The sequence below is a fragment of the Salvelinus sp. IW2-2015 genome, linkage group LG18 (assembly GCF_002910315.2).
Source record: "Salvelinus sp. IW2-2015 linkage group LG18, ASM291031v2, whole genome shotgun sequence".
NCBI classification, from domain to species: Eukaryota; Metazoa; Chordata; class Actinopteri; order Salmoniformes; family Salmonidae; genus Salvelinus; species Salvelinus sp. IW2-2015.
In genome coordinates, this window is record NC_036858.1 from 65,006,020 (window position 1) to 65,032,084 (window position 26,065).

General features: G+C 42.7%; 2 protein-coding genes across 2 annotated transcripts; one reads left to right on the plus strand and one right to left on the minus strand.

The window, feature by feature from the left end:
• Nucleotides 1–12,701: 12,701 nt before the first annotated feature.
• Nucleotides 12,702–20,259, plus strand: LOC111977410 (ras-related C3 botulinum toxin substrate 1). Its single transcript, XM_024006816.3, has 6 exons — nt 12,702–13,049; nt 16,409–16,480; nt 16,801–16,918; nt 17,704–17,766; nt 17,966–18,125; nt 18,584–20,259. The coding sequence occupies exons 1-6, from the start codon at nt 13,015–13,017 to the stop codon at nt 18,712–18,714; spliced, it is 579 nt and encodes a 192-aa protein (XP_023862584.1). The 5' UTR covers nt 12,702–13,014; the 3' UTR covers nt 18,715–20,259.
• A 2,615-nt stretch (nt 20,260–22,874) lies between these two features.
• LOC111977412 (NHP2-like protein 1) lies at nt 22,875–26,010 on the minus strand. Its single transcript, XM_024006819.2, has 3 exons — nt 25,741–26,010; nt 25,465–25,585; nt 22,875–23,283 (listed from the first exon to the last, which is right to left on the minus strand). Exons 1-3 carry the CDS (start codon nt 25,741–25,743, stop codon nt 23,021–23,023), a joined length of 387 nt encoding a protein of 128 aa, XP_023862587.1. The 5' UTR covers nt 25,744–26,010; the 3' UTR covers nt 22,875–23,020.
• Nucleotides 26,011–26,065: the final 55 nt, after the last annotated feature.

A 26,065-nucleotide genomic window follows, 5' to 3' on the forward strand; every position in this document is an offset into this window, starting at 1 on the left:
AGCGGATGTTGGGTAAGCCCTACTGCTTGAACCTCTGACTGAACTCCCTTTTGGGGTGTAGCCCTACTACGTTGAACCTCTGACTGACTCCCTGTTGGGTGTAGCCCCTACTAACTTCCCTGTTGGGGTGTAGCCCTACTACTTGAACCTCTGACTCCCTGTTGGGGTGTAGCCCTACTACTTGAACCTCTGACTCCCTGTTGGGGTGTAGGCCGGCTGCTTCAGGGTTTGGAGGAAGAGTAGACAGGATGAGAGAAAGCATACAAAGTTAAATGGATTTCTCAAGTGGGACAGATCCACCCCTTAATTCCAATTTGGCCCCATACTATTGGCTTACACTATTACTTGCCTTTTCCCCTCTCACCTTAGTTACTGAGAAGTACACAGACTGTTGTTACATGAACCACACTGTGAGGATTGGAATACATTGGATTCTCTTCCGTTTCATGGATGGCCAAAGGATTGAGTCACAATTATGGGAAGCTGACCTCACTTCACCACACCCTTTTTACATAGTTTCCATGTTTTAAACACTGACGCTTGTTAACAGAACAGCCATGACATAACTATTACAGGAAGTCAACGGGTATTGATTGTTCCTTTAACTTGGATGACCTTTCTTTTACAGTTCCCTTACACAGTTTTCTCTTTCTCATATCATGATATCAGGCTAAGCCTAGGTAAACAAATGCATATTGAATAGACATACAGTACATGACATGGATCATGATATCCATACAGTTGAATATAGGATCATTCAGAATATGATGTTCACATGCATTTATGCAATCACTGACACAGAAGCCAACCAAGAGATTATTATCTGACCAGGATAATGATGCAATTGCTGTGTGTAATGAACATGCGACAACTGTTTCCTGGAATAGAAGATTAATGGTCCTCTCACGAAGGCTGCAGGGGTAAACAAATGAAGAATCCTCACTGCTTTTAAGTGTGGATGTTTACAGCTAATTCACAGAAAGACCCTAGTTAAGAGTCCAAGTTATATGTGGAGACCTCGATTAGCTAGAWGCACAAAGCAGTCAATATTACAAAGAAACTTGAAGGTAAATCGAGTGGAATTCTGAATATGTTTTCTCTATTAAACTTTTTTTTGTGACATTTGAGAATCTGCAAGGAGTTTAGAGGTTATCTCCTTACGGCAACTCCTACAGTACATGATGTGTTGGAGACAGATGTTTTGGGAGTTTATGATGTTTGTATCTGAGCAGAGGTTAGGCCGATGTACAACAACCCCGTCCTCCATTACACACTAACTCAAACCTCCAGATTACCCTCGACAATCCTCCTCTTTCTCTCTCTCACTCCTTCTCGCCTCCTGTCTCTCACCCTCTTTCTCTCTTTCTCTCGCTCTCCTCTCTCTCTCCCCCACCTCTCTTGCTCTCTCTATCCCTCTTCCACTGTGACCTCTGTTTTATCTCAGCTACAACAGAAGATGTGATACAGAGAGTAACGCTAGCTGGTTATAATGATGCACTGAGGACCACTCATCAGGGGAGTAGACAGAGAATAGATCTAAAGTTCAATCCAACAACACACACACACACAGAGATAGAATCCCCATACTTTAATGATGACAGCTTCTCCATCCTAGAGGGAGAGATCAACCATTTCCAGGCCCAGGGACATGTACTAGTCTGTGGCGACATAAATACCAGAACTGGACAACAACCTGACACCCTCAGCACAAAGAGAGACAAACATCTACATTGAGGTGACAGTATTCCCTCCCAAATATGACCCCCTAGACCAGGCCTGGGCAACTCCAGTCCTCGGGGCCTGATTGGTGTCACACTTTTGCCCCAGTCCCATCTAACACCCCTGACTCCAATAATCAACTAATCATGATCTTCAGTTTAGAATGCAATTTGATTAATCAGCGGTGTTTGCTAGGGATGGAGAAAAAGTGTGACACCAATCAGGCCCTGGAGGACTGGAATTGCCCAGGCCTGCCCTAGGCACAACTACTTCAACATAACCAACAAAAATGGGTCACAACTCCTGCAACTCTTTTGCACGCTGGGTCTGTAGGCTTCGAGGAGATTCCTATGGTAGGTACACCTATAGCTCATCCCTTGGCAGTAGTACTGTAGATTACACTGACCTCAACCTTGAGACTCTCAGAGCATTCAGTCAGASCACTAACACCCCTATCAGGTCACAGCAAAATAACAATCTACCTGAACAGAGCAATACTCAACCACGAGGCATCAAAGCCAAAGGAACTGCACAAAATTAAGAAATGCTATAGATGGAAGGAAAGTAGTGTAAAAACCTACCAAAAACAATTAGGCAACAACAAATTAAATCCCTTTTAGACAACTTCCTGGACAAAACATTTCACTGTAATAGTGAAGGTGTAAACTTGGCAGTAGAAAGCCTAAACAGTATATTTGACCTTTCTGCTTCCCTATCAAATCTAAAAAGAGTTATCTATCCAAAACAGAGATGTATGGATAAACCACTTCAATTATCTTTTTGACTCTATAACAAAGTACAAACAGCAAAAACATATACATGATCATTTAACAATTCTTAGAATCAGCTATTAAAGACTACCAGAACCCACTGGATTCTCTGATTACATTGAATGAACTACAGGACAAAATAAAAACCCTCCAACCCAAAAAGGCCTGTGGTGTTGATGGTATCATACATGAAATGATAAAATATACAGACCACATATTCCGATTGACTAAACTCTTTAACATCATCCTCAGCTCTGGCATCTTCCCCAATATTTGGAACCAATGACTGATCACCCCATTCCACAAAAGTGGAGACAAATTTTACCCCAATCACTACCGTGGGATATGCGTCAACAGCAACCTTCAGAAAATCCTCTGCATTATCATTAACAGCAGACTTGTACATTTCCTCAGTGAAAACAATGTACTGAGCAAATGTCAAATTGGCTTTTTACCAAATTACCGTACAACAGACCACATATTCACCCTGCACGCCCTAATTGACAAACAAACAAACCAAAACAAAGGCAAAGTCTTCTCATGCTTTGTTGATTTCAAAAAAGCTTTTGACTCAATTTGGCATGAGGGTCTGCTAAACAAATTGWTGGAAAGTGGTGTTAGGGGAAAAACATACGACATAAAATCCTGGTACACAAACTAGTGTGCAATTAAAATTGGCAAACACATTTCTTTACACAGGGCCGGGGGGTGAGAAAGGGATGCAGGTTAAGCCCCACCCTCTTCAACATATATATCAACAAATTGGCAAGGGCACTAAAACAGTCAGCAGCATCTGGCCTCACCCTACTAGAATCTGAAGTCAAATGTCTACTGTTTGCTGATGATCTGGTGCTTCTGTCCCAAGCCAAGGAGGCCCTGGGCCTGGGCCCTGACAGTAGATCTCAGTAAGACAAAAATAATGGTGTTCCAAAAAAGGTCCTGTTGTCAGGACCACAAATACAAATTCCATCTAGACACCGTTGCCTATACATACTATACATACCTCGGCCTAAACAACAGGGCTCCCGAGTGGCGCAGCGGTCTAAGGCACTGCATCTCAGTGCAAGAGGCGTCACTACAGTCCAGGCTGTATCACATCCGGCCGTGATTGGGAGTCCCATAGGGCGGCGAACAATTGGCCCAGCGTCGTCCGGGTTTGGCCAGGGTTAAGCCGTCATTGTAAATAAGAATTTGTTCTTAACTGACTTGCCTAGTTAAATAAAGGTTAAATAAAAAATGTATAAAAGAAATAGCAGCGTGAACAGACCATGGCTCGGGTGGTTGATGTCCTTGATGATCTTTTTGGCCTTCTTCTGACATCGGGTGCTGTAAGTGTCCTGGAGGGCAGGCAGTGTGCTCCCGGTGATGCGTTGGGCAGACCGCACTACCCTCTGGAGAACCCTGCGGTTGCAGGCGGTGCAGTTGCCGTACCAGGCGAAGATACAGCCCAACAGGATGCTCTCAATTGTGAATCTGTAACAGTTTGAGGGTCTTGGGGGCCAGGCCGAATTTCTTCAGTCTCCTGTCTGTGTGGGTGGACCATTTCAGTTTGTCTGTGATGTGTACACAGAGGAACTTGAAGCTTTCCCCCTCCTTCACTGCGGTCCCGTCGATGTGGATAGGGGCGTGCTCCCTCTGCTGTTTCTTGAAGTCCACAATCAGCTGCTTCATTTTGTTGACGTTGTGCCAGGGCCCTCACCTCCTCCCTGTAGGCTGTCTCGTCATTGTTGGTAATCAGGCTTACTACAGTTGTGTCGTCTGCAAACTTGATGATTGAGTTGAAGGTGTGCATGGCCACGCAGTCATGGGTTAACAGGGAGTACAGGAGGGGGCTAAGCATGCACCCTTGTGGGGCCCCTGTGTTTGAGGATCAGCGAAGTGGAGGTGTTGTTTCCAACCTTCACCACTGGTGGCGGCCCATCAGGAAGTCCAGGACCCAGTTGCACATGTCTGGGTTCAGACCCAGGGCCCAAATATTAATGAAGGTTGGAGGGTACAATGGTGTTGAAGGCTGAGCTATAGTCACTGAACAGTATTCTTAAGTAGGGATTCCTCTTGTCCAGATGGGATAGGGCATTGCGATTGCATCGTCTGTGGATCTATTGGGGCGGTTAAGAAATTGAAGTGGGTCTAGTGTGTCAGGTAAGGTAGGGGTGATATGATCCTTAACTAGCCTCACAAAGCACTTCATGTTGACAGAAGTGAGTGTTACGAGCCGATAGTCATGTAGTTCAGTTACCTTTGCTTTCTTGGGTATGGGAACAATGGTGGACATCTTGAAGCAAGTGGGGTCAGAAGACTGGGATAGGGAGAGATTGAATATGTCCATAAACACTGGAGCCAGCTGGTCTGCGCATGCTCTGAGGACTCGGCTAGGGATGCCGTCTGGACCGGAAGCCTTGCGAAAGTTAATTAACACGCTTAAATGTCTTACTCACGTCAGCCACAGAGAACGACAGCCCACAGTCCATGGGAGCGGGCGGTGTCGGTGGCACTGTGTCATCCTCAAAGGGGGCAAATAAGATGTTTAGCTTGTTTGGGAGCAAGACGTCGGTGTCCGACTTGGCTGGTTTTCCCTTTGTAATCCGTGATTGTCTGTAGACCCTGCCACGTACGTCTCGTGTCTGAGCTGTTGAATTGCAACTCCACTTTGTCTCTGTACTGATGTTTTGCCTGTTTGACTGCCTTACGGAGGGAATAACTACACTGTTTATATTCAGCAATATTTCCAGTCCCCTTGCCATGGTTAAATGCTGTGGTTCGGGGTTTCAGTTTTGTGCAAATGCTGCCTTATATCCACAGTTTCTGGTTTGGGTAGGTTTTAATATTCACAGTGGGAACAACATCCCCTATACACTTCCTGATGAACTCAATCACAATGTCCGTGTATACGTTAATATTATTTTCAGAGACTACCCAGGAACATATCCCAGTCTGCGTGATCAAACAATCTTGAAGCATGGATTTCAAGTGGTCAGACCAGCGTTGAACAGACCTAAGCATGTGTACTTTGTTTGAGATTTTGCCTATCGGAAGGTAGGAGCAAAATGGGTCGTGATCTAATTTGCCGAAGGGAGGGCGGGGGAGGGCCTTGTAGGCATTTCGAAAGGGGGAGTAGCAGTGGTTGAGTGTTTTGCCCGAGCGAATACTACAGTCAATGTGTTGATAGAACTTCTGGAGCGTTTTCCTCAAATTTGCTTTGTTAATATCGCCAGAAACAATAAATGCGGCCTCAGGATATGTGGTTTCCAATTTGCATAAAGTCCAGTGTAGTTCCTTGAGGGCCGTCGTGGTATCGGCTTGAGGGTGAATATACACGGGAATCCTAGGATATTCTTTTGTATATTATTGCTGTGAGAGCGAGAGCTAGCATGCACTAATTGTAATGGTCACATTAGCTTCCTGCTTATTCACAGTTATTTCCATTCTAACAGACAAATTACCAATATACAGCCATCAACATCCTGTTGTCCTGCACATCTAATGTGCTTCCTTGTGTCTATCGTCAGAATAAACACCAATCAACTGGGCTCACTGGCTGGGACAGTCCTTTCTTTAAAAACACAACCCAAGATTAACGAAGTACGATCACATCTGTTCCACTGATGCCCAGAACAGTCTTCTTGTCTTCACTGGACAGCGGTTACACATGCCCATGACTGGCGGCAGACTCAACAACAGCGGTTGAATAGTTGTGAGAATCGGTTCATTGACAGAGAAATCAGATTGAAACCCTTGGCAGTGATTCTCGGCAGGGCGGGGACTGTTGATACATTTCCAAGGAATGTGGAATGTGATGAGTCACTGAGCCAGCTGAGTTTAGGGATGAACCGCCTATCTTGTTTCAGCCATCCACACCAGATCAAATCAGTGTCTTTTTACACTGACCACTGTGTCTCTTGTCACAACATTCAGGCAAACTGCTCATAGCTCAGACATGGGGAAAAGTATGCCCATCTACTCTCCAAGAACTACTGCAGTGAAGTGAATGTGTGTGCGTTCAGCTTGAACACAGTGAAGTGAATGTGATAAGCCTCCTTTCTCACAGAGGGAGGGAGAGGGTGAAGCGGTCAGACGAGGGAGTGGGACATAGAGCTGGAGGGAAAGGGAAATGTGGGGGACATCCTTCCTTCTCACAATGACTGATTTAATATGATGACCTTAGACCTGATTATAGAGCAAGGCTGCTGGTCAAGACACCTCCCATCCCTCGCCATACAGGAACATTCATTCTACTGTACAATTTAATTCTGATCTGATTTGTATTTGAGATGTGTTGATACGTAGCACAGTGGAGATGTGTTGATATGCGTAGCACAGTGGAGATGTGTTGAATTGATTACGATAGCGACAAGTGGAGATTGGTTGATATGCGTAGCACAGTGAGATGTTAGATGCGTAGCACAGTGGAGATGTTTGATAGCGTAGCACATGAATGTTATAGGCGGTAGCACATGGAATGTTTGCAGTACGTAGCACCAGCTGGAGAGTGTTGATATGCGTAGCACAGTGGAGATGTGTTGATACGTAGCACAGGAGATTGTTGATATCGTAGCACAGTGAGATGTGTTATACGTAGCACAGTGGAAGAATGTGTTCATGATGCGTAGCACAGTGGAGATGGTTGAGAGCTAGCACAGTGGAGATGTTTGATCACGTAGCACAGTGGAGATGTGTTGATATGCGTAGCACAGTGGAGATGTGTTGATACGTAGCACAGTGGAGATGTGTTGAGATGCGTAGCACATGGAGATGATGTTGATACTAGCTGGAGTATGATCGTAGCACAGTGGAGATGTGTTAGATACTAGCACATGGAATGTGTGAGATCGTTAGCACAGTGGAATGTGTTGAGATGCGTAGCACAGTGGAGATGTGTTATACGTAGCACAGTGGAGATGTGTTGACGTAGCACAGTGGATGTGTTGAATACGTAGCACAGGAGATGTGTTGAATGCGTAGCACAGTGGAGATGTGTTGAGAAGCGTAGCACAGTGGAGATGTGTTGATACGTAGCACAGTGGAGATGTGTTATATCGTAGCACAGTGAATGTTATACTAGCACAGTGGAGATGTGTTGATACGTACACAGTGAATATGTTAACGTAGCACAGTGGAGATTGTTGAGAGCGTGTAGCACAGTGGAGAATGTGTTGAGATGCGTAGCACAGTGAGATGTGTTAGATGCGTAGCACAGTGGAATGTGTTGAGATGCGTAGCACAGTGGAGAGTGTTGAATGCGTAGCACAGTGGAGATGTGTTGAGATCGTAGCACAGTGGAAATGTTTAGATGCGTAGCACAGTGAGATGTGTTGAGATGCTAGCACAGTGGAGATGTGTTGAATGCGTAGCACAGTGGAGATGTGTGAAACGTAGCACAGTGGAGATTGAGATGCGTAGCACAGTGGAGATGTGTTGAGATGCGTAGCACAGTGGAGATGTGTTGAGATCGTAGCCACAGTGGAGATGTGTGTGAGATGCGAGCACAGTGAATGTTGAATGCTAGCACAGTGGAGATGTGTTGAATGCGTAGCCACAGTGAGATGTGTTGAGATGCGTAGCACAGTGGAGATGTGTTGAGATGCGTAGCAGCAGTGGAGATGTGTTGAGATGCGTACGGCAGTGGAATGATGTTGAAGATGACGTAGCGCAGTGAGATGTGTTGAATAAGTAGCACAGTAGAGATGTGTTGAGATTCGTAAGCACAGTGGAGAGTGTTTGAATGCGTAGCACAGTGGAGATGTGTTGAATGCGTAGCACAGTGAGAATGTGTTGAGATGCGTAGCCACATGTGAGAGTGTTAGATGCGTAGAGCGCATGAGATGTTAGATGCGTAGACAGTGGAGATGTTGAGATGCGTAGCACAGTGGTTGTTAGATGCGTACGGAGATGTGTGAGATGCGTTAGCGCAGTGGAGATGTTTTGAGATAGCGTAGCACAGTGGAGATGTGTTGAGATAGCGTAGCACAGTGGAATTGTTGAGATGCGTAGCACAGAGATGTGTTGAGATGCGTAGCACAGTGGAGATGTGTTGAGATGTAGCACAGTGGAGATGTGTTGAGATGCGTAGCACAGTGAGATGTGTGTTGAGATGCGTAGCACAGTGGAGATGTGTTGAGATGCGTAGCACAGTGGAGATGTGTGAGAATGTAGCACAGTGAGATGTGAGATGCGTAGCACATGGAGATGTGTTGAGATGCGTAGCACATGGAGATGTGTTGAATGAGTAGCACAGTGAGGATGATTGTTGAGATGCGTAGCACAGTGGAGAGTGTTTGAGATGCGTAAGCACAGTGGAATGTGTTGAGATGCGTAGCACAGTGGAGAGTGTTGATGCGTAGCACAAGGAAGGTGTTGAGATGCGTAGCACAGTGGAGATGTGTTGAGAGAATAATATACAGAATATCAAAACAATGTCATGTTCCATGACTTCCCATTTAACATAGTCTGGAGTCCATCAGATTGTTCCATTGACTCCTCCAGCATTTTAAAATGTCATTTATGCATGGTGTCAATTACATGATGATTCCCCACAGACGGGTGATCAGGCTGTTATGCAAATGCCCTTTGTGTTATGATGGCGGTCCATTGAGAGATGATTCAGAGACATCATGGGAAACATAATGACCCGGTCTCAAAAACACTCAGATCCTGAGCTTGGAGAGAGAGATGGAGCTATTTCCATTCATTAACTTAGATCATTTACACGCTGCTGTTATGTACCGTGAGAAGGAGACTCCATAAGTTGTGCGTTTGCTCTACTTTCTATAGCTCTAGCAGAACATTAGCATCTGGGCAATACTGTCGTGCAGTGGTAGGCAACTCTGTTCCTGGAGTGTCTCAGATACTGCAGGATTTTGTTCCAACTAGGCCCTTAACCAGGGATGTGTTCAGTTCACTTGAAAGTTTGCTACGTAGCAGAACGGTTTGTACTGAACAACGCATTTTCCCAAAATGTTCTTGAACAGACTTTGAGATACGTTTGCTCCATTCAGTTGAAAACGAGTGACATATTTAAAGGGCTGCGATGCATTTTGAACCCACAACCCAACCTTTCCCGAATGCAGCCCTGACCAACTGAGCTAATTGATCAGTTCAGTGATTTGCCTAAATTCAACACACCTGGTCTTCCAGGTTGGTTAAATCCAAAACATGAAGTGCCTATAGCAATCCAGCACCAGGGTTGCCGACCCCTGCTTAGGATATGTGATCTCATTCATGCTTTCTCTCTTCTCCCTGATATGCATGCCCTATATTCAGTAGCTTTCCATAGCTCTGTCAATAATTCCGAATGTGCTCCACGAATTTATTCACCAAGTACATTTACACATACCCAGAATTTAACTTTACAAAAACACAGAATTTAACTTGGTGATATGGTGCTGCTAGCAATACAACATATAGATGCAGAAATAGACAGAAGAATTTACAAAACGTTTACATACATTATATACAAAATCAGGGCCACAACTTTTACTGGGGACATTCTGAAATTGCATTTTTCACCCCACCAGTTTTATCATAGGAATGTGATACAAAACAGGGCAACAGTGTGCTTTAGGACCATGCGGACACCTCCTAGCAGTCAGGTAGGCTGTTTGGAGTGTTTTTCTGACTGGATAATTTTTTTTTTTTAAGTAATATAATTACACCCCCCCCCCACTTCTAAAAACAAAGTTGTGCCCCTGTACAAAATAGATAAGTTGTCAAAGAACTGTAGAGTGTGAGGGAATTTTCAGTGAGGAATATACAGTATAAATAAGAGGTAGGAAGGCTCTGTGATGTAGTGCATCTAACAGGTCTTCCTGAAAAAAGTGACTAACACCCACTGATTCACCGCAAACTCCACATGTCCACACAATGACTCTGAGCATCTTCCAAGGCTCCACATTTTCCATTTGGACACATCTGTGTGCTAGTGGTGGCCCCTAGTCTCTGTGACGAGCATGTTTATACTGCATTAATCCCTTTCCTCTGCTTTTATCCACTACTGTTGTTGTTTATGCTATGAATGTGTCATTCCCTTCAAAATCCCCCAACAGCATAATCCTTCTTGCTCTATTCCGGGATGAGGGGTATAAATACATCAGGGTTTGAGTTACCATGGAGACACTGATTAATTAACAATGAAGACACTTTAATAGTTTTGCTGATGAAATGAGAAGGATGAAGGAAGAGAGAAGGGAAAGGGGAAAGAGAGCGAGAACTCAACATTACATCTTAACTGGTTTTATTCTGTTTTTATTCAGATGTTTTGGATCTGCAGTCAACAGACAATCTGTGTCGTGCCGGGGAGCAGGTAGCCTAACAAGTAGCCTTGCTTGTTAAGAACATTGGGCCAGTAACCAAAAGGTCAGTGGTTCGAATCCACAAGCGAATGGGTGAAAAATCTGTCTGTCTACTGTCGTGTCTTTGCTATCATTAAATTGAAGACTTATAGTTTACATCAAAGATTCCTGTAATTAGTTATTACGCGATCAACTGATTAATAACGTAACTAATTAACTATGAATTCGAGGGCACCAGGGAAAGTAGTCAGATTACAAAGTTATAATTTCCCAATATAACCTTTCAGATATTTTCATATCTGATCAATAGTCTTCTGATGAATGATTTATTTATTTTACCTCACGTTAGTCTCATTCCAAACGTCGTAAATTGTTGGTTATCTGCACGAACCCAGTCTTCACTATGAGTCATCCATACATCAATTGTCTTAAATCATTTATTACTAACTAAGTAATTCACAGAAATGCATAAACAAACAAACAAACTTAAACATGGTTACATGAAATGATGGGAGAAATATGCCCTAGTGGGCTGAACCGGCATGGCGGCTTGTTAGACAAAGGGAAATTGGCGTTCGACCAAGAAGTCACTACAGAGTTCATAATTATAACAATTGACATGCTAATCCTTTACTCATGAACGCTCACTCATTCGGGAACAATTGCAATCAATATATATATATATATATATATTTACGCTCAATGTGTCGTCTTGATCGCTGGAGGAAAATTAGTTTCTGTTGGAGAGTCGTCTGTCTCTGTCTTGGCTATRGTGGATAGTTCAGAGTGACATTCATTATAGAATGGATGTTTCGGCGGTTGTCTTTCTTCGCATTCAATGATACCGAATTCCTAGCTGCAGACTAGTAGTCAATATCAAAGACTTGTTCTTATTCGTCTAAGAGTTTAACCACGTGGTATGGTTAAAGATTCAGCAATGGTACTTAACCTTCGTTCTCCTCCTATGGAGAAAAACATGGTCTGTTGATAATTTCTCAGAGTTGGGCTTTTATTCGGATAGCAGAAAGGGGCTGTCCCAGGATGTCTGACCCTAACTGGGCTCAGGGGCGGTCCTTGGATTTAGTTCAAATCAAAAGGGATTTYTATTTTTCTTCATTAAACAGTCCAAAATCATATTACACAATTATACAAKCAGTATCATACTCACTCATTCATTTTATACAACAATCAGATGTAAACCWCATATCTGAGGTTATTATACAAACAGCGGTATGGTAATGTAGCCACCCAGTCTCCCATGAGTTTCCCACATTGGGACAAACGGACATGTTAATAGCTGGACTCTTCACCGATCTTTTATACTTTTTCCGGAACATGAAATCTGTTCGTACCTCAAGTTCTGTGAGGTGGAAGAACCTTCCTTTGTCCTGAAAGTTTACCCTCTCTCTAATACTGTTTGGCCATGAGGAGATTCTCAGGAATTTACGACGTCTCTCTGTGATCACAGCATGGGTTGAAGGAGGAAAGGGGGAGGCAGGGAGAGGGGAATGGGCTTTATGTACCTAAACAGGCAACGTCATTGACACTTATTGAGCAAGGCACTTAACCCTAAGTCGCTCTGGATAAGAGCAGCTGTCAAATACCAATTTAGATAAGATGCTGTAATGTGGATAAACACAGACTTTTTTTAAGGATAAAACATGGGACAACCATGACAAAGTTCCCGGATGAATTAAATCATAAGACCCTAAGTATTGACTGACTGTCTTGTCTCATGATGCCTGCCTCTCTGAAATGGTGCACCACCTTGGAGCGACTTTACAATATTCAGCTGATGAGGGAATACTGCCCTCTAATGTTCAGAAACTGAAAGTGGCTGTAGAAATGTTCTACTTACCGCTAGGTGGCGTCGCTTGACAGCCCTTTGAAAATTCCTTTATCCAATCTACGGTTAACGGAAATGACTTGTATGGAATGGGAGCTACAGCTTCCGTTGTCTGAGGGCGTTTTTTCAAGCTTAGCACCAGAGATTTTTGGGGTGGTGGCTGCTTGGTTTATAAGTTTGGAGTTCCACCAAGTTATTTGAGGACACTGATTTGAAGGAATTCTCCTCATTTATAAACTATCGCAATTTGGGCCCTCCAATCGAGGCTTCAAACCTTGTTTTTCTCCTTTTTGGGAAAACAAGTTCACGGATCAAAAGAGTGGTTTACCAGCTGACCAATAAGCTACCATTTGAGCTAGCTACTGTAGCTTGATAGCTGAGAAAGGCGTCGATGCAGGCCATCAAGTGTGTTGTAGTGGGGGACGGGTAAGTTAAACCTACATTTATGTAGCTAGTTAAGTATGTTTATAAAATGACGTCTTACAATATAAGTTATGATCTAGAATATACATTGTCAAAGTGAATTGTTTCTAGTAGCCCACAGTTTGAGCGTTAGCTTACTAACGTTAATTGGTGACAACTGTCAGTTTCCAACACTAACGTTAGCTAATTAGCGTTAGCTTGCTAACATCAGACTGCAAACTTGTTGTGGCATACTAACTAATTGTTACTTGACGGTAACGTTAACCGTTATGCATTCTCGTTTGCTGTTAGTACCACACGTTTCTTGTTAGGTTAAAATGAGTAGTGGCTAGCGAGTGAGACAAAGCCCGTTGTATGTATTATTAGTTATTAGAAATGATCCAGTCCCAGCAACCCTTTAGTGTCCGTCCTATCATTTAACTTCTTGTTACCGCCTTGTATTATGATAAATTACATAATTTGCTACACCATTGGGTTTTAGATAATTTACTTCCCTTTGAGAACTTATAAACACTTGAGAAGATGACCCGTAATCTAGCAGATATTTATCAGAACCTCTTAGTTTCTTTAGAAAGCTTCATACACTTACTATAGCCCTTTAATTTAAGTATGTCTGGAAAAGAGTAGTTTAACTGTCTGCTGCCTGTTGTTAATGAGCTCCACCATCAACATTATTTAGAACATAGGGACATGGTACCAGCATTGACAAAGAATGGCACTATGTCCTAAATAAGGTTGATGGTGGAGTTCATCAACAGGCAGCAGACAGTTAAACTACTATTTTCCAGACATATTTAAATTAAAGGGCTATAGTAAGTAGTGTATGAAGCATTCTAAATACAAACTAAGAGGTTCTGATAAATATTTACATTTACATTTAAGTCATTTAGCAGACGCTCTTATCCAGAGCGACTTACAAGTTCTGCTAGATAGTGGGTCATCTTCTCAAGTCTTTATAATATGTCCCTATTGTAGAGCGAAACCTCAACATTGGAACACTACTGGATAATAGGGATGCACAATATATCGGTGAACATATRGGAATCGGACGATATAAGCTAAAAATGCCAACATCGGTATCGGCCGACGTCTAGTTTAACGCCGAGGTGCAAAACCGAGGTGCATACCTATATATAACGTAGGTACATGACGTAATGACGCCACATAAAATTTTCCGCTATACTTGCAACACAGAATTCCGAAACTAGCCCACTATCTGCTGTGTGGATCGAGCAGTCATTTGAAAGAGTAACACAATTTCAGCGAGACAACTCAAAGGCGAAATCCATTAAAGCCAAGATAATGGAATTCATTGCCCTTGACAATCAACCGTTCTCTGTCGTGGGTGATGTTGGCTTTCGCCGACTGGTTGAGCACCGGTACACACTACCAAGTGTGCTATTTTTCAGATGTTGCCTTACCGGAGTTACACAGTAATAGCGTCACTGCTATTAGCTTCACAACATACATACTATGGAACGTCATTTGGGTCTTTGCGTGTCTCAAAAGGTACAGTAGCACTGTCAAAGCTGTACAAAAGTCTTCAAACACCGGCCACGAACGATGTGTTTACAATACTGCGTTGGTAATAAAGCATAATTTGTTAGACCGCAACTTCTGGGGTAGCTAGCTGTAGTTTGGTACCTAGCTAGCACCAATACAACCAGCCTGAAAACAATGACCAGTAGAAAGTGGTCATTTTCATTTTTAGCAATGATTAAGGAATCCTTGTGAGTAAGTATTAGCTAGGTTGCCTCTTGTTGTTCGCCTACTGAAATTGAACTTCAGTWKATGAAAATAAATAGCTAGCCAGCTACTTAACCCTGTTGCCCAAAGCTAAAGTTATAAGTAGCCAGCTAGCTTCATCTGGCTAGTGATGCGCGACCAGACCGGGTTATGTGCTGTGTAGCTAGCCACAATAAGGATTAGGCACAATGGTGGAATTTGCAGGTTGCCTTCAAAACAGAAGTCTGTAATTGACAGTGACGCAAATGAATACAAATAGTAGAATTATGCCATACTTTTATTTTTAAGGCTAACCACGAAGTCCACTATTGTGGCTAGCTTCACATAGATCGGTCAGACCATTAATCAAATAAGAACTGTCTTATAAATTATTATTTTAGATGACACCTAGCTATATAGTTAGCTAGCAACTATAGCTACTGAAACAGATTGTCGTTTTGCTATGTTTTTGGGGAAGAACATTGTTTGCGTCCATGAGCTAGCCAGCTTTTTTTTAAATGACCAGCACTGTAGGTGCGCGAGACAACTTTACCAGCATCATAGCATACGTATCGATGAATCGTTGTGACGTGAGTGTAATCAATGTGTAAAAACTTAATGAACGTGTTAAATTTATTATGTGACGTGCAGTCATATTCAAGWCCTGATTGGTCAACAAGCTTATTTCAAATCAAAGTTTATATGTCACGTGCGCCGAATACAGCAGGTGTAGACCTTACAGTGAAATGCTTGCTTACAGGCTCGAACCAATAGTGCAAAAAAGGTATTAGGTGAACAGTAGGTAGGTAAAGAAATAAAACAACAGTAAGAAGACAGGCTATAAAAGTAGCGAGGCTTCATACAGACAGACACTGGTTAGTCAGGCTGATTGAGGTAGCATGTACATGTAGATATGGTTAAAGTGACTATGCATATATGATGAACAGAGAGTAGCAGTAGCGTTGACACGTTAAATAGTATATTTTTTGACACGCAAAGCCCCAAACAGCGTTCTGTAGAAATCCTGTTTGAGAATGAAACGACTGAACAAACGAACAACGAAACGGCACAGCAAGTGAAATAGGTTTTGATTGTTTTACTGGTAATGGGGACATATATGCGGGCAAYATAACGTTTTGGTCAGTGTGTGTGTAACCTTAACTAGGCAAGTCAGTTAAGAACAAATTCTTATTTACAATGACGGCCTACCCCAGCCAAACCCGGGCGATCCCTGGCCAATTGTGCGCCGCCCTATGGCACTCCCAATCACAGCCGGATGTGATACAGCCTGGATTCGACTAGGGACTGTAGTGACGCCTCTTGCGCTGAGATGCAGTGCCATAGACCACTGCGTGTGTGTGTGATAACTATTTAACTTCACTAAAATGCTTAAAGGGCTGCAGAAATATTGGTTATTGTTTTTTTTGGCAAGGAAAATATCGGTATTTTCCTAAAATGTCATATCGGTGCATCACTACTTGATAATGCAGACATTTATTCATAGTTTAACTCATTTTCTCAAGTTGGCCAGTTAAACCCCTCCAAGTTCTCCTTTCAGTTTTGAAATTGACATAAACAAAACTAAAGTTGTTTATTTCTCCTCCTCATCCCTCCATCTCTCTCCTTTTCTCCTCCAGAGCTGTGGGTAAAACATGCCTGCTCATCAGCTACACCACCAATGCGTTCCCCGGGGAATATATACCCACAGTGTAAGCATACACACTCTCTCTTTCTCTCCCCCATTGCAGCAGGTGTCTTATGAATGGCATGGAGAGTTTTGTCAGCAAAATAAATGCCGTGCCAGGGTCTAAGTTATAATGCTTAACCCTTCTCCCCTACACTAGAAACATAGTTCTGAAAGTTCATGTTAGCATTCTATGTTTACATTTTATAAGAGGTGTGGTTTTAAAAGTTTTTCCTGATTAATCAGGAAATTATATATTTAGCCTGTAGAATCATTGACATTTCCTGGTTGTGTGCTTCCCTGATGATGTCATTGTGGCGTAACAACATGCATCTCTCCCTGCAGCTTTGACAACTACTCTGCCAATGTGATGGTCGATGGGAAACCAGTTAATCTGGGTCTATGGGATACAGCAGGACAGGAAGACTACGACAGACTCCGACCACTGTCCTATCCACAGACGGTAAAACAACAGGAGAAATGTACTGTTGTCACTAGTGTCATAATTAGTGACTATCCTCATTTCTATCAGTGCATTGGTGTTAGCGGGGCGTAAAGCATCAATTCATACAACGGGTAGGCAACTAGATTCAGCCGTGGGTTGATTTTTGTCGCAGTGGATGGTCGGGGGGCCGGAACATAACTATAGTAATTTCTACACTGAAAATTGACCAAGACTAAGCCCAGAAAGAGTGCATTTTAAAATAACAATTTCCTACCTTCATTTACTTTGAGACACAATCACTTCTCTTTTATTCGTGGGAATACTTGGGAACAGACTGCCTAAATGTGTCATTTTTAACTGAATTCCTGGTGTTAGCTGAATATCCCCCTCAAAAACAAATGTGTGTTCCGGTTTTGACAACATTGTGAACAATATAACACAAGTTATTCAGGGCGTTAGGGAAAGGCATATTGCGTTGTTGCCAACATTGAGCATTTATTATGTCAGTCTGCATGTATGGGGACGAGAGTACAGTCCTCTGCCCATAGTACCTAAACAATGTCTGGAGCAGGCATTAAGTGAAAGAGTGCTCTGTCTGCCCCTTTGTCTGCCCTCATTCTGGGCTCTGACTCCTCCCACCAATTGACAGTGGTCAGTGTTCAGGGAAACTTTGTACTAGATTGAGGACTGATTCATAATCTCTGTCTGTGGTTAATTTGTACCATTCATAATCTCCATGAATTGCAACTCAGTTTTTCATGGTGGATCTTGTATAAATTATGCTGTTTGTTTCCTCCCAACAGGATGTGTTCTTGATTTGCTTCTCCCTCGTGAGTCCTGCCTCSTTTGAAAACGTCCGTGCCAAGGTGAGCCATAGCCTCGGCTTTGTTTCTATCTAGTTCTGTGTTAACTTAATGCTTTATCATCAAGGTCATTGCTTGAAAGGGTGGATTTGATCCACATACTCAAAACAACTGATGTATAGACCTGATAGGTAGGCCTCTAGTTTACAGTAACATCCTGATCCTATCCTGACTGTCTTGTTCATGTCCCTGTCCTCCGTAGTGGTACCCAGAGGTGAGACACCACTGCCCCAACACCCCCATCATCCTGGTGGGCACCAAGCTGGATCTGAGAGACGACAAGGACACCATCGAGAAGCTGAAGGAGAAGAAACTCACCCCCATCACCTACCCCCAGGGCCTGGCCATGGCCAAAGAGATTGGTTAGTTTACTAATGGTACTTAGTCCTGTCCAGGGGGGTACTGTACATCAAGGTGCCTCAGTACAGAAACAAGAGATGGGCTAGTGTCCTGTCCAGGGGGGGTACTGTACATCAAGGTGCCGTACTGTACATCAAGGTGCCTCAGTACAGAAACAAGAGATGGGCTAGTGTCCTGTCCAGGGGGGGGTACTGTACATCAAGGTGCCTCAGTACAGAAACAGGAGATGGGCTGTTCTGGCTCGGACAAGGCTTACTTAGTTCTTAGTAGTACTTTAGGGGCCGGTTTCCCGGACGTAGAGTAAGCCTATTACTGGACTCTACACAGCAATGTCAACGCAGTTTCTTCATAGCTTAAGCTGGCTCCGCTCAGGGTAGTCATAGCTATTAGTCTATTTAGGAATTTAATGAATTAAATCCCAATTTGCTGTTATGTTGACTGCCAGCCTGTCTCTCTACAGGAGCAGTAAAGTACCTGGAATGCTCAGCCTTGACACAGCGTGGCCTTAAGACAGTATTTGACGAAGCCATCCGGGCGGTCCTGTGTCCCCCACCCGTCAAGAAGAGGAAGAGGAAGTGCTCACTACTCTAAATTCCGCAGACAGGAAGTAGGAAGTCACACTGCAGTCTGAGCTCACCTATTGGTAATGAATAAGAGGGCGGGGGAGTGTCTTAGGGGGAGGATTCTACAAAAACCATATGTATCCAGATATATAAAAAAAATCTCTTTTGTATTGTAATTGGTACATACTACTTAAATATGATTGATTTTATTATACGAAGCTTAGAATTAACTCTTATTCAGCTCTAGGAAAAAGGGGGTTGGACAAGCCCTACATGTTTCCCCTACACTAAGAAATTCCTGCTGCCTTCAAAAATGTTCCTTTTTTTTATGTTCCTGGAAGGTAATACTAATTGCGCTTTTCAATTTCGGTCTCTTTCCACTCTTCTCGAGTACATATTGTTTGTTTACAGACTTCAATGAATTGAGATGTTGCCAAAATTCCTACTTCATATAACGGTCATCACTTTCTAGGAGCTCCGTGTACACTAAATGTCATGATTTCTTGTTTTTTCTCTTCTGTACAATGTTTGCGATTATAATTTGCTTAATCTTGACAAAACGGTTTATAGCTCAAGAGAAATCTAAATAAACAAAAATTCTAAGCGTTGTACTAGCTGTTAAGTTCTATAATCATACTCTATGTAGATTTAGATCAATAATTTCTCCTCAGGTGAATTTGATCCACCTTCGAATACATTGTCAAAACAACTGATGTCAGTCATGGATAATAGCTATCAAATTATTCCTAGGTGGATTTAAATGCATATTAGATCAATCTAAATCTCTACTTGTTGTACTTGGTGCTCCCCCTTGGTCTGAGAAAAGATCCAGTATTTTACATTCTGAAGGCATCTAGACTAGGAATGCACCTGACCAGGTGTATAGGAGAACCTATTGGTCAGAAAGAGGATGGAGAATGGTTCTTTTTATCAGACCAATTTAGATGGATCCCTCTTGTTGGATTAAACAACAGTTTCAAACCATGAGTGTTACTGTACATAAATACATCCATTGTACGAGTATTGTCAGTAATGGAACTGTACTGTGTAGTCCGCCAGCTTTACACTCCAGACACCTGGTGCATCATGACCTTTTTCTTATAGGCCTTGTTTGTTTTATGGTAGAATCTAGGCCTGTATTTGACGTTATTCCCTTTTAACGGGTTCTGTCAGCAGTTTCCATCTATCCAGTCCTTTAAAAAAAGTATAGTACAAGTGTGAAGAATCTGGAGTTTGTTTGCTACTCGTAAGGATGTCATTGACATGATGCTATGTAAACATTACTATTACTGTATCACTAAACTATTTTCATAGCGTTCAGAAGTCATAACTGACCATGTTTTTGGTTTACAGTAGCTTCTAATGGCTGTATTTACAATATACAGTAGTTCAGTGATATTCAGTTCAGTGCTCTTTATTTTTGACTTAGTGAGAGGCTGTTGCTCTGAGGTATTACCAGTGTACTAATGAATGGCACAATGAAAGAACTCGATTTGTTCTGCTTTTATTTGGACATGATAGTGGTTAATCTTCWGAATTTTTTAAAAAAGCAAATAAATTCATTTAAAATCTCTGCCTGTTGTCAGCTTTTTAAGTTATGTTGTGCAGCTGTAGGAATGTTTAAACTTCTTTCCACCCACTCCCTTAACAGAACAGAAGGGTATACTACAAAACATGATCAAGTAGTTCGCCAGCTAACTTAACATTCTGATATCACTTTTTTTGTTGTTGAGGAGTTTAAAATGGGTATGGTCTACTTAACTCCACAACTAAAAACATAGCTATGTTTAGCTTTCTTTATGAACCAGAAAATAAACTATTTCTGGTTGTTTATCAAGGTTAGCTGGCTAACTAATTGATCCTGCTTTGTGGTATACCCCCCCCCAGGTGGTAATGTAGTGTATTCAGATCCCTTGACTTTTTCCACATTGTTACGTTACAGCCTTATTCTAAAATGAATTAAATTGTAGCCAATATATAAAGTAAAATMAATACCTTATTTACATAAGTAAATGAGACTTGAAATTGAGCTCAGGTGCATCCTGTTTCAATTGATCATCCTTGAGATGTTCCTACAACTTGATTGGAGTCCACCTGTGGTAAATTCAATTGATTGGACATGATTTGGGAAGGCACACACCTGTCTATATAAGGTCACACAGTTAACAGTGCATGTCAGAGCAAAAACCAATCTGAGGTTGAAGGATTTGTCTGTAGAGCGCGAGACAGGAGTGTGTCACGGCACAGATCTGGGGAAGAGTACCAACAAAAATTCTGCAGCATTGAAGGTCCTCAAGAACACAGTGGCCTCATTCTTAAATGGAAGAAGTTTGGAACCACCAAGATTCTTCCTAGAGCTAGCTGCCTGGCCAAACTGAGCCTTGGTCAGGGTGGTGCCCAAGAACTCGATGGCCACAAAGTTCCTCTGTGGTGATGGTAGAATRGTAGAAAATGACAACCATCTGCAGCAATCCACCAATCAGGCCTTTATTGTAGAGTGGCCAGATGGAACCCACTCCTCAGTAAAAGGTACATGACAGTCCGCTTGGAGTTTGCCTAAAGGACTCTCAGACCACGAGAAACAGGATTCTCTTGTCTGATGAAACCAATATTGAACTCCTTGGCCTGAATGCCAAGCGTCACAATGAGGAAACCTGGCACCATCCCTACGGTGAAGCGTGGTGGCAGCATCATGCTATTGGGATGTTTTTCAGCGGCAGGGACTGGGTGACTAGTCAGGATCGAGGGAAAGATGTACAGAGATCCTTGATGTAAACCTGCTCCAGAGCGCTCAAGACCTCAGACTGGGGCAACGGTTCACTTTCCAACAGGACAATGACCCAAAGTACACAGCCAAGACAATGCAGGAGTGGCTTTGGCACAAATCTCTGAATGTTGAGTGGCCCAGCCCGAGCCTGGACTTGAACATCTCTGGAGAGCTCTGAAAATAGCTGTGCAGCAACGCTCTCCATCCAAACTGACAGAGCTTGAGAGGCTCTGTAGAGAAGAATGGGAGAAACTCCCCAAATACAGGTGTGCCAAACTTGTGTCATTGTCTCTACCTTGCCCTTTGTGCTATTGTTTGTACCGCTACGGTGTTGTCCTATATTTTTATTTTTAATCCCCCGTRGCCACWGGAGGCTTTTTTGCCTTTTGGGAAGCTGTCATTGTAAATAAGAATTTACAGACTTGCCTTGTTAAATAAAAATACCCCAAATAATCYCTGCCAAAGGTGCTTCAAAGTACTGAGTAAAGGTTTTGAATACTTATTTCAATGTTTAATTTTCAAAAACCTGTTTTTGCTTTGACATGAGTTGTATTTTCTGGGATCCTTAATTTCAGCTCATGAAATCAACACTTGACATGTTGCGTTTTATATTTTCACACATTGATATCTTAAGGCATAGTACTGTTTTCAGTCAGGAGTCTCCTCACCTGCCTTTACCCACTGGTTCATTGGCCTGTCAGTGACTAACATCTGCCCCCCTTCACTAACCGACAGTGTAACAGGACCCTGGGCGGACTAGGTAAAACTCTTTCCTCCTGCTCCACACACACATATCTGTAGGAGATGCACAGATCCCTCTGGGCTTCCATATTGTCTCATGATCCACAAGATATTTCTAACCAGAACCCATTATGTCTGGAGGTACATAGCTACAACACCAGTGGGTCTCTAACCCACCCAAACATTCCAAAGTTAGAACAAAAAGTGTTTGCATGCACTCTGCATCAGGAATGTTATTTTAACAGGACCTTACTACAAACGGACTGGATCACTTCTGCACTGTCCCATTTGGAAAACTTCCCATGCTACTTCAAAGCAACGTAACAATCCTTAAACCGCTGTGCTGTATAATAATGAGTGGCTCAGCCACGGTGGCCAAAACATTTGGTCAACAAGGGTGCAGACAGTTTACATTTAGCTTTTGGACTCTCACGTCGGTGATAATCTCACTGTAAACTGATTCCTGCTTCGAGGCTGCGTTCAAGACATCAAATGGCTGCGTAAAAACGCTCTACAGGACTTCAATGGGCACATTTATATTCTGCCAAGACAGTTTGAGGGCCCCCTAAAACAAAGTATCCTCTAGTTGGTTCATCCCTCCATCTCAGGCTCTCAACCATTCTCTTGCATACAACAGTATTATACTGTACTAGTCTGACACAATGGAAGAACACATTAAGCAAAAGAAACTCATGTTTATGTTTTATCACATTAATAATTTTCTTTGCATGTCCCTGACAAAAGTAAAATAGATACATGTAGACAAAACATAATCCATCTCCCTGATATAGTCTCTCAGACTATCCAGAGCAGAGAAGTAACCAGATCAGACCAGCAGTCTCTCAATGGCCATCTGGGTAGACTGGATCTGGGGCTTGAGCTGCGAGCCCTCCTTGATGGTGACCGAGGTAGCGATGACTGGGCGGGAGACCCCACAGGCGCGCCCCAGGGCCTGCTTGGATCGCACAAACACGTAGGGGACATTCTTGTCCTCGCAGAGCAGTGGCAGGTGGAGGATGATCTCCAGTGGCTCAGCATCAGCAGCCATCACAATGAACTCAGCGATACCACGGTTCAATGTCTTGGTGGCTGGAAGAGGGTAGACAAGATTCAAGGATCAATGACATGTCTGATAGATTATAGTGCAGAATGAGACCCCCATAGATAACGTGTAGTGATTACGGTCGTAATCGGAGCAGGATTTGAAACGTCTAATCAGTGGTCTGAGGCCAAGCACACAACCTCCTGTACCAACCTGGATTCAGGGGTAGACAAAACAAAAATCTGGGACACTTAAATTAGTTTGATATGTTACATTGGTAAGGTATGTATTAAATTTGTGGATGTCCATCCATTTAATACGATATATTACGAATTTGCAATGCATATGTTACAAATTCATATTAGTTGTGGCTAACGTTAGCCAGGCTACGGGTAAATGTTATGGTTAAGGCTAGGAGTTTGGTTAGAGTTAACCCAGTATTGGACTAAAGGAGAGCACGGTAATCCTTAAGGCCTTCCCATCTGAAACAGTTCATAACAGTTTGTGCATATGACAATATTTCGTAACATTTGTTTGTTTAGGCTTAAGGCAAAAAGTTTGGAATTCTATACCCAGTTGTCGGTGATTGGTCAACAGTAGGGATTRGTCAATGAAGTGCTGTTATTAAGCAATATAAAATTTGCATTTAAACAAGTCTAGCTTGAGGAATACTGCACCAAACACCTTAGTTTGATGTAAAATTACATGACCAAGATCTCTGCAAAAAATGTCAAAATGAATGAAAGATTTGAGTTTAATTCCATTTTGAGGAAGAGTATACTGGCTAAGACATCAAGATGGACGAACAGTACCATTGTCACTCAGTTTAAGTGAAAGTTGAAGATATGCAAGAACACTCGGGTTCACATACCTGAGTTCACCTCGGTGCCAGCCGAACCGAAGCATGCGGAAGCTTTTAATCCAAGGATCTTACATTTTCAGTTTAAAGGGTGAATTGGTTCTGGAAGCCAAAACAGCCAAATACTCCAAACGTGAATCTGTTCTCAATTACTGTACGGTTCTAGAAATATACATCCCTCTTTCTTATCACACCAAAATCATTTCACAAACGCTAAATACATAATTACTGTACACCGTTTTAACAGTTGCAGCCGACAGTATTTTTCAGTGACATGTTTGTGTTGTCCCCCCCCAAAAAAAGTTGTCCATCTTCCATTTACACAGGTGTTCGGAGACACAGATAGCTAATTAGCATAGGTAGTCGACTAGGTGCTGTCTGTTTTCCGTAAACAAGTGCTGCGGCAGGTAGCCTAGTGGCGGCAGGTAGCCTAGTGGCGGCAGGTAGCCTAGTGGCGGCAGGTAGCCTAGTGGCGGCAGGTAGCCTAGTGGCGGCAGGTAGCCTAGTGGCTAGAGCGTTGGGCCAGTAACCAAAATGTTGCTAGATCGAATCCCCGAGCTGACAAGGTAAAACTATGTCGTTCTGCCCCTGAACAAGGCAGTTAACCCACTGTTCCTAGGCCGTCAATTTAAATAAGAATTTGTTCTTAACTGACTTGCCTAGTTAAAAGGTTAAATAAAATAAATACAGTTGAAATATGGCAGAGTGGGAACTCTAACCCTATAAAAAGGTGTGCATTAATTTATCATTTAATTTTTCAGCCAATATGAAAGATAAGGTCCTTATGCTTCCAAAACAATCCCACAAGCGATGCGTGTTAATGTTCAGACCTGAGCGTCACGGCTATTAACAAAACTCTCCCCTAGAGTCATGATCAAGGGCTAGGTTAGGGTTAGCCATCATGTTAAGTAGTTGCAAAGTAGCTAAAATGGTAGTAAGTAGTTGCCAAGTAGCTACAAAGTAGTTACAAAATACCTAAAGTTGTCAGCGATGCAATTCAAAACGCACAACCTTTGGGTTGTTTCAAGTTTCAAATGTCACATGCACAAGTACAGTGGCATGCCTTTCATGAAAGTTCTAAACCCAAGTATGCAGTAATCAATAACAATGTAAAACTCAAAATAACGTAAGGTAGAACAAGCTGGACTTTCACGTTGTGCCCACCCAGCCACCCTCCTTTCAAATGTTGCCTTAAGTAACGGGTCTTACATAACCATACTAAACGTAACATATACATATTTTCGTGTACTGTGTACCATAGAGCCAGGTGTCTGGAAGCTAGTGTAATGCTTCTCACAGAAAGGATAGGGTACATTTATTATCGATATATTACCAATTTGGTATTACTCATTGTGTCTGATTCCCATACCTTCATTGGCCCCTTTCCTCAACTGTTTGTAGTTGGAGGCTTGCTGAACGAGGTCCAGGATGGTTTTGGACAGTGTGGCGTCGGCCAGGGGGTAGGCCTTGGGATTCACTTCGGCTTCAGTCTGAAAATAAACACAAAACATTTAGATGTGGAAACTGACTGGCAGAGAACGAAACGACGCTATCCTTATCAATTAACTAGCTACGATACTACCGGTATCCAGCTACCGTTAGTTAGCTAGCAATGCTAACCGAAGCAGTTTATTCAAACACTCACCATGATTAACGTTACTTTTGTTTATTTCTGATATTTGTCCTCTCGGCGAACGCTTCACGGAGGACTATATCGCCTGCGATTGAGGTTTCGGGAAATCCCAAAATAATTATTTCTGTTGCTACGACCGTTTGTGTTCTCAAAAGCTCGAGGAACTTCTACACGCAACTACTTTGTAACAATAATAGCACAGCGGTAACAACACGCGTGTGAGATTGAGTGTGGAACGCATTCGTATACGACGGCTCTGCTCGCTAAACTGAACAGGAAGTGCGTTGTTTGAGCTCAAATTATTCCGCCCATGTTCTTCTTTTTGCTTTGGTTTTGT